We start from the raw sequence: 16,393 nt of genomic DNA on the forward strand, positions 1-16,393 counted from the left end.
TGTCTTTACAAGTTTAATTCATGCAAGGTTTCAGACAGGCTGGTGACTATTTGTAGTAGTCATTAAACAGGCTGAGGGATACACACATCTCAAGGTAAATAGAGAGATGAACAAGACATAGGCCGATGCTCACAATTGTTTTCAGAGGCCAGCTAACTTGGCAGATATGTTTTTGGATTGTGAAAGGAGAGTGTAGTACAAATGGACCCAACGTAAGTATGAGGAGAACATGCAAACGCCACAAAGAAAGGACCAGCAGAGATTTGACCCAGGACCTTCTTCATGAAAAGGAACTGCACAAACTGCCCCATCATGCAACAAAAATGAACCCAGTTGCTCAAATTAAAGTACCTTAACAGTCAAACAAGGAATTAATATCTAACAAACATGTAATAATCACAAATAATTTTTCTTAAGCAGGTTTTTTTAGCCTTTATCCCCAGTGAATAAATGCACGCAAATGAACATCTGGATAAAAAAAACAAAAAAAACAATGTGAGATTGAACTGCAACAAAAAGCAAATTTATTATAAGACTTTAATTATTATAAATGATGTTGAATGTTTTTTTTGTTCGTTTTTTTTTTACTTCAGGCGATAAATAAGAATCACCTTTTCATTGTTAAACTCATTCATCACTTCATTAAGTACATCGAGCTAGGACTTTTGCCTTCAGTACTGCTTTAATGGGACATGGTGCTTTATTCTGCTGGAAGTTATCATCATTTTGAACTAACTTGTCCATGGTCCTCTGACCTCTGACATCAACAAGACATTTTCTTCCCCACACTACTATTCACTGGTTGTTTTCTCTCTTTTTTACCATTCTCACTGAAAACCAGAGAGATGGTTTTTGTATAAATCCCAGTGGATCAGCAGTGTCTGCACAATTCGGATGAGCTAGCCTGTCTGGCACTCACAACATGCCACATTGAAAGCTATTTAAGTTCCCTTCATTCCACATTGTATTCTTCACCACATCCAGTTGACTAAATTCACAGAATTGCTGTTTTGTTTAATATAAGTGAGCAGTATTGCATGACTTTAGTTAATTTTATATAAAGCCTAGCCATTGATTGCTTCTTGTTGTTATAATAAATATCATTGCCTTAAGGTTTAAAAAGCTCAGTGGAAGTCTTTAGAAAAAAATGCATGGATTTCATTTCACATTTTCTATCACGTGCTAATGCACAGATTAAATAAATATAGGGCAAAAGGGATTATTTAAATGTATTCCCTCCTTCTGTTTGCTCACTCTGTGCAAAGTCATAGTTAGTGCCAGTAATATGAACATGTAAAAACGTTTACACAGCTAGTGGTCACAGGCAGCATAAACACAACGGTATTTTTGTCTTCATTACATTTTAAATTGTTTCAAACTATTGCAAAACTCATGTTTTCCGAGACACGCGTCTTCTCCTTAGGAACCGTACATGTCACCTGACGTGAATTCAGCCAATCCATAAAGAATCCAATTTTTCCTCCTATCCTCTGTTGAGGGAGCTTAACAGGAAACCACAGAGAGGAGCTAATCAGATATTGTCAGACAGAAGTGAGAATAACAGGCCATGCCCTTCCTGATTTGGACTGCCATTGCTCTCATGAGTCACATGAAAGAACAATGAAAGATTGAGGTGCTCTTTCGCTGCTTATTGTGTGCATATGTATGCAAAAAGCTACCCATCAAGCTAAGCCTTCTCTTTTTGCTGCATATAGATCAGTATTCTTACCATGTGTTGCCCCCTCTGCACAATAAACAGCGATGTGAGAAATAGTCCGTTACACCCTCAGTACACACAGCCTTCTTTAGACACTGCATGAAAATAGATGACTTTGACATTATCAGCAAAGCCAGCTTGTCTCACATGCCTGCAGTAGAGGACAGGCTGAGATCAACCAGTCCCCTCAATCCTCGCCATCATTGTGATTGAAAGGGCTGGTTTTCATCACTACATGTATCTCTTTGTTTGGTGGCATTTTTTTTGTGATTAAAATTCATCATTACAGACACTTGCTCAAACAGATTCGAGAGTCTCATGAAAAATGCTTAATTTCCAGTTTGTCCGAGAGCGTTGATCCTTAGCGCTGACGCTGTAATCAAAGTAGATAAGTGGATACAAAAAGAGGCAATCTTGCAAAGTGTGTAGCATAAGTGTGAGCAGAGGGCAGTTCAGGAGAGTGGGGGGAAAAAAATAAAAAATTCTGAAAATCAGTGATGGTTCGACACATAGACGAGTGAAAGAAATAGATTTAATTATCTCCTAACAAAGGGAATGTGATGTGCCAGCCTGAACTGTCTCCGGGGAGTTCAGCTCAGACAGCTGTTATAGATAAAGAATAGACCAGAGTAATGCTGTGTTCATAACTAATTGATTTAATGTAGAACTGAATATTCAGGGCTTTGTCGCTAATGCAAACAATTGATAGATAAAAGTGCTCTGCTCGCTGTCTGTTGACTGGCACCGTGTTCAAACACAGTCGGACCTGTCTGCCGGCGCGAATCAACAAGACTGTCACGTACGACAGAGACAATGCGAAGATTTCTGAGAGCTCAAAACTGAATGACACTGATTGTTTCTTTCCACTTGTTTTGTCCTGATTTTTCACACATTTTCCCTTCTCTGTGCTACAGGTGCCACTGCCCCCCGCAGCTCGAAGGGCCAGACTGTCAGCAGACAAGACTTAGTTTCCTTGGTAACGGCTATGCCTGGTTTCCTCCCATAAGGCCATGCTTTGATAGCCATCTTTCGCTTGAGTTTATGACGGAGGAAGATGACGGACTGCTGTTGTATGCCGGCCCGTTGGCCACCCTTTTACCTGGGGATAATGAAGACTACATTGCCATAGGTAAGTAAATAAACGAAGTCAAGTCTCAGTAATTACATGTGTGCTATTGGGCTTCTGAGCTCTAAAACCCTAGTACTTAAATGTGTGCATTGACTACTGGGAGGGAGCTAATCAACAACAAATATGAGGAAAGCTTTAGGTTTGTGTTTACTTCAGAGGCATTTGAACTCTCAGTCAACTGAGTTATACAGCAATCAGCTCAATATGCTCTAAAGACTAAACACTTTTGCTAATAAATATGTAAGCAATTATTTTTCATAAGCCCCTGACGTCAATATCATTGCAGTGAAAAAATCGAAAAGCTTTATTTTTTGTAGATATTCACTGTCAGAGTGAACATCAGCAGGTCTTTCTGGCCTGCTGTAACTCTTCAGAGTAAAAGGAAGCCTTTTTATTTTTGACATATTGATAAACTTATTTTACTTTATAAAATAAGTGTATTCTCACTTTGACTGAAGTTATATTTATGGAAAGACATTTTTGAATGATCAAAACTGCAGCTCTTGGTGCATGAGAAATTGGTTTTTCATGCACTAATTTATACCACCATTTCATTCTCATGCATTTCTATTTTATTCTTTGTTTCCTCATTCTATCTGTGGACAAACTATTTTATTCCCAAGTTCTTAACTATTGCATCTTTGTCTATTCTGCTTTGTATTTTCATGAATTATGGAGATAAACTAATTCTAAACATGCCTTCTTTTAATCGTGTCTAATTTTCTGAAGATTTTTTTTTTATTTCATCTTAATGTTTGCTTCTGATTCGAGCTTGGGTAAGTTGGCTCATAAAATTTGAGACAAATTATAACCCATAATCAAACAAAGATAACTCTAGTTCACTCTTGTAGTATTTGCTCTGAATTTTTTCTACCATCAGGAGAGGAATACCCCCATTCACCTTTGAACTTTCAGTCATTTTGTACCAGGTACAAAAATATTAATAAATTCTGGAGGACATTTTATACTTCCAAACTTCACTTCATCATCCAAGCGTGTGTTTCAGACCAGCTTTGACAGCCGAAAATAAGTAATTTTAATGCTCAGCTCATAATTTACTGTAATAGTAAGTAATATGGGTAATCAGAAAGTCGCACAAAGTAATTTTGGTGTGATTACAAGTCTTAATCATATTTTAAGGGGTTAAAATGTGAATCGTAAATAAGTTATAACATAAAGTTTCAAAACAATTGTGTAAAATAAAATAATAGTATATGAATAATTAGAGATATTTTTGACACAGTTCAGCAAAAATACTGAACTAAAGAGTTTGTTGAAGGATACAAAATGGAAAAGATTAAATGGCTATTTATGGCTATCCCCTTTAAATCAGTAAAGGGGATTTTTTTTTTTTCCCATAGCCTATTATTTATGATATTGAATCATTTCCTGTGTGTCGACAGAGTTACTTGAAGTTTTCGAAAGTCAAAAGGTGGTATACAAACCATAACAAGCAAAGGTTTGATTTTAGAAGCATGTTTTTCTTTCACCCTAGCACTGCCACTCCAAATATTTATTAGCATCATATTTCATGAAAAAAAAGGTTTTGTTGTTTCAATTTTTTAGTGTTCAGAGGCTGCAGCAGTACCTGCTTCTATTTCTAATGGCTGTTTGAACTTGATGGTGAAAACATCTTGGATCTATATTTTTTCACCCATTAATAAATGATGTGCAAGTATATTCCTCGTTTTGGCATTTTTCTCACCTTGAACATTCATGTCTGTGTTAACATTTTGCAAATGAGATCTTACCGCTATAAGATGTCATTGATTTCTTTGGTGCCCATTAGTGTGACAGTTGTTGCAATTTTCAAACTATTTGGAAACCAACTTGTGAAGAAAATGCTTCACATCTGACCCAGTGCCTGGCATTGCTAGCAGTAAATATGAGCACCTCCAGATTAGATGCTGGAATGGTTAGAGAAAGTTTAAATCTCAAGAGCCAAGTCTCAGGCACTATGGGTCTCAATTAGAAAGTTAAAAGTTAAAGTTCATGGCACTGCAAGACTGCTGGGTTTGAAACAGAAACTTGAACGAAAACAAAGATCAACAAAACCTTAGATAGACCAGGGAGAGCAGCAAGGACTTTTATTTCCAAAACAAAAGGGGAAAATAAAACATATATCTTATGAGAATTTCCAGTTCACAGCAAAACAAAAAGAGAGCACGACTTTTGACTTCTGAGTGGGTAGATGAAAGGTGAGAAGGTTGAACTTCTTCTCCTCTTAGTTTAAGAAGTGACATACTTTGCCTTGTGTGTCTGAACAACTCACTGATTAGATCCTTTCAAAGTGCCACAAGATCAAGTATGCGTGTATTTATTTAGCACAATGGGAAAAAAAAATAATTCAGACAAAATGCAGAGTGCATGGCAAAATGTAAAACTATTGTGCTTTTGTAAAACAGTAAAAGCAGTAAAACAGTAAAGATTTTGCATAGTTAGTAAAAAATATCATGAAGCAATAGATATTGCTTCATATCTATTGCTTCTGTGTTTTTATGGTGAATAAAAACACCTACATTTCAAACCATCAGTGTCGTATAAAATTATTATATCCATAACTGCAACAATTTTACATTTTCATAGCAATACAATATTCAGGTGTGTTTGGGTACAGGTACATGTGAAATATATCATAAGTAATTGAACTAAACATTCTCAGTCTAACGGGTTTCAGCAAAAAATTCTAAGTAGACTTTTGGATAAATTGGTGGAGCATAATTTATGGCCACAGAAAGAAAACATATCTATGTATATGTTTTTGTTCCAGAATATGAAAACTATTTACAAGATCATGAGCTTCCTTGAAAGTATGATATGCAGTAAACTTAATTCATAATACTTGATCAGAAAATGAAATCTTACAGGACCATGAAAGCAAATTATTTAATTTACTAACGTTAGACTAATATGAACAGAAATAAAGATATAGCACTGGTACTAGAATGGAGCCCTGGGAAATTACATTGTGTTGTTTGGCATAGTTAAAATTACCATCCTTAAAGCAAGCTGCACAATTTCAGTGTAATTTTATAAAAACCCTGTTTCTTTATCTTTTCCAATAAAAAAAAGATAATGATTTAAAGACTTTAGCACAAAAATGTTACATCAAAATCCTTATCTGCTAGGTATAAGCAATGAAACCCAATTTGGATTGAAAAGCAAATAAAAGTTAATCTGTGAGATGTTATGTTTAGTTGCTTTCATATTTGTGAAACATGGAAAAATAAAGAAATAATTTTGCCATGTTCATGTTAAATCTTTTTGCAGGAACACGGATGTCTATGTGTGATAGATTGTTGTCTATATGTGATCCTTTGAAATCAATGACGGCAAAGTGTAATATGTGTATTTGAGTCTTGATTTACTGGAATCTTGAGTTTAAAGATCCCAATAAGGTCTTTCTAGAAAGGAAATATGACTCTTTTTTTTTTACGCCTCCAGTAATGATTGATCACTCGTGCCATCACACAGAAAATCAGTGAACCATATTTGGTTTTTGTTGACTCAGGTTCAGATTTTCTTTGAATTGAGCTATTTCTTTTGCTCTGTTGGGAATCTTTCATAGCATGGTTGAATACCTTGTGCAGTCCACTTCACAGGTAACTACTCGGAAAGCACATAGCGACTTCATGATAGAAATATCGGCACAGCTCATTGTTGCTGATACAAATGCTCACTCTGGGAACTTTTTTTTTTCAATTTTTTTAAAAATTAAAAATAATTACTACAATTTAAGTATGTTGTGCCTTAAAGACTTAATTCTATTGCAGCCTTAGCAGCACTAAAACATTTAGAAGAAGCACACAATCTTCTCAAGGCAACAAGAGTGCAGACAATGTTAAATATACAATAGACAATGTCTATTGTAATATCAACCAACAGACAATTGGATGATATTACTTTTACTTCATGTAAAGTAATATCATCCAATTGTCTTTATGGTTTTCTATTATATAATGATGCAGTTATAGTTGAGTTTTATTAATCATGTTATTGTTTCTATCATTGTCACCCTGCCTACACGCATGAATATATAGTATGTCTATATGTTTTCTATTTATTGTTCTCTAAACTAATAAATCTGTAACGAGTGACCATACCAAAATCATTTCTTAAATTTCTTCTGTCACCTTAGGATAAAGTACTGTTTTCAGTGCCGGACCCAAAATAAATTAGATTTTTTATTGCTGTTTAATAATCTGACTAGCAGAGGATATTGTTATTTTAAATGCTCTGGTATTTCAAGTATTTCTGGTAGTTTCACCGACTTACAAGGTGCATGGAGAGAGGCAAAGATCAGGTAAGATGAAGACTCCAGAAAAATGTACAATTCTGGGAAATCAGAAAATGTTGGCTTTTGTCCTTTATTTGGGTCATGAATGAGGTAAAGTTGATTCCTTTGCATTTCAAGTGTTGCTGGATTCTTCACCTTTAGGACTTTGTGATGTCATGATATCAAATGAGTTTTTTCAAAACATCATCTCCTTGTTATGGCAACCAGGCTTGCCAGCAATCAGAGAAATGGCCTCATGTATCATGTTTACATCTAAGATAAACTGGAAGCCACAAATTATTATTAAATGCTGTGCACATTTAAGAAACGTAAACCTGGATTCATTTCGAGGCTTTTAACACAACTTTGCCATGAGTGCCCTAAATGTGGCTTGCAGCATACTGTTCTGTTGCTACTCACATTCTGTGCTTCACTCTATGTTTACTTGTTTATTTTCTTTGTTTAAGGGAAGAAACTTCCCTTGGGTATTTCCCTGTATCAAACTGGGAACTTGAACCTTGTCTTTTTATTATTTTCTCTTATTTATACTGTGTTTGGTTTACAATACATTTCATCACTATTATCTGTTTACCCTGGTTTATGTTTTATATTTTTAATCATACCTGCATTTGAGCTGCTTTTTGACTTCACCCAGAATTAATTCTCCACTTATTTTGGAGTGACTTCTATTAACTTTGATGTTCATCTTTTACAGAGCTGATTGGTGGGACTCCTAGCCTTAAAATCAACCATGGTTCTGGGACCCTAGTTCTCCAGTTAACAAATGTTGGAGTGAGTGACAGACGTTGGCACCGCCTTGATGTGAGGAGCAACAGCAAAGTAAGAGAAGTGCAGAACTGCCACAGCTCCTATCCTATGTGATTGTCACTGACTGTTTCACTCTACGTGCAAGAGAAATGTCAGATTAGAAAACACACTGCAGTACCACGGAGTGTCAAGAAGCTGAACATTCATCCCAACATGCCGCTATAACGACCTCTCTTTTCTTTCCTACCCAATTTAAAGGAAGTGCGCTTTACTCTGGATCGATGCTCCAGTGCGATTGTCATGGAAGCAGAGGGGGTGGATTCTTGGGCGATGACAGAGGATCGCTCTTCCTGTGAAATACGAGGGGTCACGCCCAACAGGGATAAGTAAGACCAATAATTAATTCTGGAAAGAAAACATAGTTTGGGAAAAACGCCTGTATTTTCAGACTTTATTCTCTATCCCTTTGTGTGGACTTTCTATCCAACCGTTTATCCATCCATTGATCTAGCTGGCCTTTTCACGGCTATATGGCATTGTAATTAAAGAGAGTGAAAGACCTTTAACGAGCAGTTCATTTTATTATTAGCATATGTGTTTCATATGTTCCTGTCACTCATCATTTGGAAAAGGTTTGTCCCTCCCTCCATCTATCCAAGGTGTTTTCACAGTTCATTTTTGAAGCTGGACCACAGTAGAAATATCTCCAATAAATTTTTTATGTTTGTATATTTAAAACATGAGTTAAAAAAGACAGAGATAGGAGAAATCTTTACTTGAAAATTAAATATGAAACATGAATCTACGTAAATGAAACAAATGTGAACCAACTAACTAACCGCTGTGCTTATTATGAACCAAGTGGTTCTTTTCATAAAGAAAGACACACATTAATGGCTGTATTTTCAATGAGTATTTAATTGGACAGAGGAAAATTTGTGGCCACATTTGTTTTGAGTGCATGAGAAGTAACAGCGTGAATAATTCAAGAGAGCCTTCTTTAAACTGGAGTGTGGCTTTCTTTAGCAACTCCAAGCAAATCTATTTGTGTTTAGTTTCCACTTACTGGTTTTTAAGCCTAAACTAACACATGGACCTGAGGGACATGCCCCATATCCTCACTGGGAAGCAAGGATTAGATGCTAAGCTAGCAGCAGGGGGTAAAAATTTTGATTTTGCAAAATGTTTTGGATCGGTTGTTAGTTTCAATATCATATTTAGTAGATGCTCTGTTTCATATTCTAAATTGCACTCATGTCTTAATGTTTTCTGAGTCACAAAATGTATGCCTTTTAGGTTTTATTTAGCAACTGGCATTATACAATGCAAATATGAGATAAACAAATGAAAAACAGAAGAAAGAAAATTACATATTTTTTTCCTCAAAGGTGATTTAGAGCATTATCAAATTCATTTCCCATTGATTCTGAGTTAAATATCTCAGCTTAGAAATCAAATTGAATCTGTTAACTTAGAATCACGTTTTACCAAGCAAAGCATCTTTGTGGCATTTCGTATGTTAGATAGCATGGGAAACATTTGTAGGTAGAACTGTTCAAACCCATGAATTTTCATCAAAATGCTGTTTATGTTCATCCAGGGTTTATTATTTATTAAAATGAAATCAGATGGATACACAGACTGTTTTCAGTTTCTCATGTGCCACACTGTTTTCTCTGGGGGAAAGAAACTGTTGATGATTTCCTGAAATATAATCCTTAAAATGCCAATTAATTTTTGACTTTGTATCCTCATAGCATTTTGTGCTTGGTCACAGCTCAACTTGTTTACTACCACCATGGACCTGGCTTGCCTCTGGACTCATTATTATTTCAGCTTAGCTACAGTTTGAAAATTGCCACCTTACATATGATATTGTAATGAAGCTTTATTTTTTGCACACACACACATATATATATATGTGTGTATATATATATATATATATATATATATATATATATATATATATATATATATATATATGTGTGTATATATATATATATATATATATATATATATATATATATATATATATATATATATATATATATGTAAGCAATAAAGAGCTCTTGAAAGATTGTTAGGACTTGGAAAAAGTCTGCTTTACCCAGAAGTTGAACTGCACTTCCGCTTTACAGCTGTCAAAATGTCTGTAGCTAAACATCTGTCACTCATGCGTAATATGTCTATCTTTTTCTTTTAAAAACTGTAAGGTTTATTTGCTTTTAAATCTCTTAAATCAAGTCCACCACAGGTTGTGGTTGGAAGGGAAGTTAAAACAGTACTTTGAAATCTGTTGTTCATTTTGCTCAGACACTAAGTTTCATATCGATAGGTTTTGCAATAACATAGCCTGTTATTGCAAATACATTATTGCTTTCATTATTGATTTCTTTCCATGAAGCAATTTTGGAATATTACCAGAAGTTTTGAACTGACAGGACACATAAAATCTAAAGAAAACATGCTAAAATTACATATTTTCTTCCTTTCTTCCACAAATAACACCTCCAGTCTCCTCAGTGATCTGACTAATCTAGAGCTATCTGTTAGCACTGCAATATGAACTGGGTTTTGTCTTTTCCCTTGAAATGTTCTTTTTCCTTGGAACCAGGATTTCATTTATTTCATATTCATGAGGATAAAATCTTTTGAACAGACAAACTGTTTTTGGTGGGTGAGGAGAAAGTTGCTTTATTGATCTATTCACACTCATAACTCCAGCCCACTTTTTCTCAATAGTAAGTGGCCACAGATCCACTTGACATATTCCCACCAGAATGTTTTTATTCATTTATTTATTTGTTAAGAAAATATTCCAATTGTTGTTACATAGGTTTAATGGGTTATTTATTAATAGACTGTCAATAAACTTGTAATAAATGTATATTTTATAATAATTTTACAGACAAAGAGATACATAAATAAAAAGCATATTCGAATGAGGTTACAATTTGACTTATCTTGGATGAGAAATTACCGCCTTGGCATGTCTTGAAAATAGTAGAGAAATCTTTTTGTGAGTGGATTTTGTTTTCTCACGAATGTAATTTACATACTGGTATAATGCGTTCTTTATACATTTGTAAGAGGAAAGGAACAATAAAAAGGTGTCACATTTGTTTTCTTTATGTGCAAAAAGTGATGAAAGTCTCAGCAAGAAATGAAGAAAACTATGAATTTTAGCTGACAGTTTGTATTGTATGTACAGCTTACAGTCTGTTTTATTTATGGTGCAAGTTCTGTCTTGAATTGTAACCTTGAAAAGTTTCCCTTAGTCCACATACTTTGGTTGTTTTTCATCCCCAGGTACCTGAATGCAAGTCATGTTCTGCAGCTTGGAGGAATCAGTGAGAACATATCATATGAATATCCACAACTGCAACACAAACACTATACCGGCTGTATAAGGAACTTGATTGTGGACAGCAAGGTAAAGTAAAAAAGTGATCCGAGTTTAACACAGCTACATGGCTGGATGAATAGGTGGCTGCATTGTATTCCTTTAATATGTTTTGTTGTGACAGGAAACTGACTTAGTAAAAGAATTTATGTGATTGGTGAAATATAGGTCTGTGATAGTGATACAAAGGTTTATTGCATGCATAATTTTTCATTGATCAGTATTCTTTTTTATTATTTTTGGGAATTTAATATACAATAAGTTTACCATTTCTGTAGAGAATTTTGGAAAACTTCAGATCATAGTGTTATAACCTTATGAACTCATATGTTTGTGTCCAATTTTTGAGTTAAACAGTGTCATAACTTTGGATTTATTTAAATCAATGTGTCATTGAGTGTAAAGGTTTTTAAAGGTACACACGTGGGATTTGAAATGGAAACATGAAATAGAAATAAACACGAGACCATGATAACATCGACCACATTGTAAAGAAAAAAAGCAGCACATTAATTAATAAAATGAATACACAGGCTGCATAGGGCACAGCAATTAAAAGCCCAAAACACATCAATCAGCCAGCAGCATAATAAACCACACAAGGAGTTCAACAGTTGCAACTAACAAACACACACAGATTTGCATTTGTTTCTATATTCTTACCAGAACACTACACTGACAGAACTCATTCCCGAATGCATTACGTTAACGTCATGCTGTTTTGGTTATTAGGATGATTAAAGCAGATTAATTGAGGTAAATACCAATGCCAACAAAACCTCAATTTGATGCCCCAAGACGAATAATACTGTTGTCATGTCAAAAAACATAATGCACTAAAACATTCTTCTCCCCATCCCCCACTACATAATTACTCAATGTGCTACAACACATTCTACTCTAATAAATATGACTTGATTTTCTGCCTTGACTTTATGAACACAAGCCTTAAAACTCCAGATGAACAAACTCCTCATACGTCCATTTTTATACTGGTGCTGACAATTGCTGATGATCAGCCAACTGCATTTTGTCAGTAGCACCTGGGTGCCATATCCCATATTCATATGAAGGCTGAAGGATTGTTTAGTTTTCACTCGTTGTTTTCCCCAATCAGATGTTCCTCTCCCTTTATTTCTGATAAAACCTCATTTTAGAGTTTTCATCAAACATTAAAATTGATTTTACAAAAACAGCTTTTTGAGAAATTTGGTCTAAATTTACCATTATGTTTCTTTTTACTAATATTCAATAAAAATATTTTTTTTTAATTTCCTGTTTTTTCATTCCTTCTTTCAGTGTGGCATTCTTCAACTCTCTTTCTCCTGTTTCTTTTCCTCTCATTCAATCTAGCTGTATGACCTTGGTTCTCCTGCTGAATCCTCCAACACTTTGCCGGGCTGCGGTCTCATTGATAACCACTGTACCGGCTTGGAGCAGCTTCCCTCCTGTGGCAAGCGGGGCAGCTGTCACGGGGAGTGGGGCTCTTTCAGCTGCCTGTGTGAAAAAGGGTTTACAGGCCCGCATTGTGATCAAGGTAGGCCTGCAGAGTTGCCTTTAAATGACCATGACGTTTTCAGTCTGAACCTCACGAGGTGTGCAGACCCAAATGGAAAACTTGCTGGTGTGGGAAGATAACCCCGTCTTACATAAAGTGCTTTTGCACAGCCGCACACCCTCGCTGTAATTCCCTCATGTATTTCCCATGTGACAGCTGAATTAATTGAACAAGCCTTTTGTGCTTTTTTTTTTGATTGACAAGTGACTCCAGAGTTTTCCTTTGACGGCCGGAGCCACGTTCAGCTGCAGCTCTTGTGGTCTCTCCCTGCAAGGCGGACCAGAGTCCAGGTTGGGGTCCGTACTCGCGCCTTAACAGGGGTCATCCTCAGCTTGCTATCCCAGGAGCAAAGTGAATACCTGCGTTTAGAGGTGAGTCACGGCTGGTCACCCGCCTCCACCTTGACAGCTGCGATTGTCTTGTTTGTGAGCCTCAAATTAGGCCCTGTAAATGATTGCAGCAGATGCTTGTCAGGCTGTGAGTGAGTAATATCAGGGTTGGAGACATATGGGTGGATACTGAGGGGGCTGTTGACTGACATATGTATGTTCCTTAGTGGCTCTTTGACTAAATCTGCAGAGAGCCGTTTTGGAAAGTGTTTGATTAAAAATAATAGGCCCTCCTTATTCAAGGGTATTTTTGTTTCTGGTTAAAGTTTCATAACCACTTTAACAGAGCAAGAGAGTCAGTGGGCATAGCAATAAATGGGAGGTCGAATCTCTTGTTAAGCACTTCTGAATTCTGACACAGCTTATATGGAAAAGTAAGCTCAAAGTCTGTGCAGTATTTCACTAGATGCAATAAAAACAGTTCCTTAAAAAAGTATTCACAATTATCTTATTCACATTTTATCACATTACAGCTACAAGCATCTCTGTATGTCATGCAGGTTTTATGGAACAGACAAGAATAAACTACAGCATAATTTTAAAGTTAAATAAAAAGAAGGCATGTTTTTTTTTTTTGCAAAACTGAGTTGCATAAATTTATATTGGGCTTTCCTGTAATCCAAGAAAGTTTAGTACAATTTGCTGTAGTTGTACAGCACCATTTGTCAACAAAGGTAATCTCAAGGCACCTCTAAAAAGAAAGACTCCTGAATAAAATCCAGCCTCAGAGACTGCCTAATTACCAGACAGTACAGCTGTTTTAAGAAGAACTCAGAGGTTTGTTAGAGAAAATTAGTGTACAAGCAGCAACCTGAAGGCAAAGGATAATATCCACGGAGAAGTGAGTTTTTTTTTTCTTCTATAAAACAATAACACACCCTTTAAATATTTCATGGAGCACTGTTCAAGCCATCATCCAAAAATGGAAAACGGCTGGTGCAACAGCAAACCCATCAAAATGTAGTCATCCACCTAAACTGACAACCAGGCATCAAAAGCATTAATAAGAAAAGCACCAAAGAGGCCACTGGAAAGTAGGGAGGAGGAATCTTTAGCCTAAAAAAAAAAGACTATTAATGGTGCATTCCACAAATTGGAAAGCACCAATTTGTGCAAGAGTGGAAAGAAGAGAGCTGGTGTAAGAAAGTTAAGAGATGCCATGTTGTCAGTTTGCCACAAGCTTTATAGGGGACACAGGAAACATGTTCTGATCTGATGAAACCAAATTTGAGCTTTTTCCCTTGCCCTCAAAGTTTGGTTCAGAAAACAAATACTGCACATCACTATGAGCAAACCATCACCACAGTAACATATGGTGGTGGCTGCATCATGCTGCGATTGCTATATTTTCTTTAGAAGAGAAACTGTTTGCGGGGAAGATAGATAAAGAAAAAATCATGCTGGGATTTGTAGAAGACAAAGAAGAGACAGCCTAGAAGATTTACCTTCCAGCAGGACAATACCTAAAAATAAATTTGTTGTATTAAGGGGTTATTTGTGTGTATGTCCTTTGCCCTACAGGTGGTGTTTTTGTTCTTCCTTCATATTATTTATATTGGGATACTCTTAATACATTTTTATGCATCTTCTAAAATTCTAATCATAAATATAGAAGCAGCATTATACACATGATCAGTTCAACAGCCAATCGAATGGCCAACATGTCTTAAAAAAGCAGGAGAAAATACATATTTGGGGTATGAAATACCCCAAAGCTCTGATGGCAGGTTAATTTTATTATGTCATTAAGAGCTGTGCTCCCATATTCATGATAATCTATTTATGTATTTTTCTGTGTTAGAAAAGTCCAGTCCTAAATCATTTTATTCATATACAAAACTAGATAATCCATGTTCTAAAATATTCAACTTATCTTTCTAAGTTTGAGGTATGAGGCAACAATTTCAACCTGTATATGTGCAAACGTGGCAGCCCTTAAAGACTTGAAGCTGCATTTGCACAGAATAATGGTTTCCTAATGCACTAAATTTGCTGTCAAATTTACATAGCACTTACTGATTTTTGTTATAAAAGTTTTGAAGACCCCATGTATCTTTTGCTGTTACTGCTTTGAGCTGGACCATCATATTTAAAACATAAATTTTAGCTGCTGCGTCTTAAAACATGAAATAGTCCCAAGAGGTGCTAAAACTTTTTTAAGGCGTACTTCCTTCAACCCGATCAGTTGACTGCTATAGACAGTGTAGTTTACTTCTTATGTGTCTTCCGCCTGACACTATGCTGAGTGTTTATGGTGGTGATGTTCCCTGTCAAAGGATTTCATCTAACCAGCTGACAGGCCAAGTGAGAACAGTGCCTGGAAGTAATTGACTCTGGTAGGACTGTCACGCACAGGTCACCCGGTTGCACCGAAACTGTTTCTATTACGGATTTCACACTGCCAGTCTGCTGTTAAAAAAACGTCTCGTTTTTGTGCTGGCACTTATTTGTCAGACAGCACGGTTTAAAGCACCAGCCCTTGATCTTTTAGTTTTTATGCTGCATGAGGAAAAAAACAATAGTGTCCCCTTCCCTCGTTTCAGTCCCACAGTGACAGGAGAAGGAAACGGCTGTTGGCTTTAATGTGTGGTGTGAGGGCTGTGGAGCTTTTCTGCGCAACCCTCTATGGAACTGAATTGGTGAGCTGTATAAAGCTTCTGATGTCTGTCTGCAGCAAACACGCTGAAACATTTTCAGCCTTGTTGTCCCAAAACACACAGAAACTCTTGAACACAACCCTACTGTGTTTCTGACTAAACCTGCTAATTTAAAGGGCGACCTCTTTGCCCCAGTTTTTTTTTATTTTTTTTTTATTTTTTTTTTATGGATAGATATGGAATTGAGTGCCCACTGAATAAAGAAGTAGTTTTTCACACAGAGGTTGAAAAAGGGCAGGCTGGGTAGAAACTGTGTTCGGTTCTCAGAGGAGTTCAGCCTCTCTGTAAGGAAAACATTTAGAGTAATGCTTGTTGAGAAGAAGTTTTTAGAGGGTGTCTGGGATCAACTCCACAACTAACTTCTGAAAAGAGTAAAAAAATCAGAGCTTTGACATATGCTGAAATATATTTTGAGTATATTTTGAGAAGAGATGATTGCATATGACTCAAGAGATACTGCAGAAAGTTCATATAATCATTTATACCTGTGCATTGA

General features: G+C 36.0%; 1 protein-coding gene across 1 annotated transcript in view; it reads left to right on the forward strand.

Annotated features, from left to right (window-relative positions):
• Positions 1 to 16,393, forward strand: part of LOC129359574 (neural-cadherin-like) — a 124,523-nt gene that overhangs the window by 93,676 nt on the left and 14,454 nt on the right. The window contains exons 23-28 of the mRNA XM_055029284.1: positions 2,632 to 2,846; positions 7,838 to 7,962; positions 8,149 to 8,276; positions 11,200 to 11,323; positions 12,647 to 12,830; positions 13,056 to 13,222. Of these exons, the coding sequence (XP_054885259.1) occupies positions 2,632 to 2,846; positions 7,838 to 7,962; positions 8,149 to 8,276; positions 11,200 to 11,323; positions 12,647 to 12,830; positions 13,056 to 13,222 (943 nt within the window). The remainder of the gene's footprint in view (positions 1 to 2,631; positions 2,847 to 7,837; positions 7,963 to 8,148; positions 8,277 to 11,199; positions 11,324 to 12,646; positions 12,831 to 13,055; positions 13,223 to 16,393) is intronic.

This window comes from Poeciliopsis prolifica, unplaced genomic scaffold (genome assembly GCF_027474105.1).
Source record: "Poeciliopsis prolifica strain line A6 unplaced genomic scaffold, Auburn_PproV2 SCAFFOLD001, whole genome shotgun sequence".
NCBI classification, from domain to species: Eukaryota; Metazoa; Chordata; class Actinopteri; order Cyprinodontiformes; family Poeciliidae; genus Poeciliopsis; species Poeciliopsis prolifica.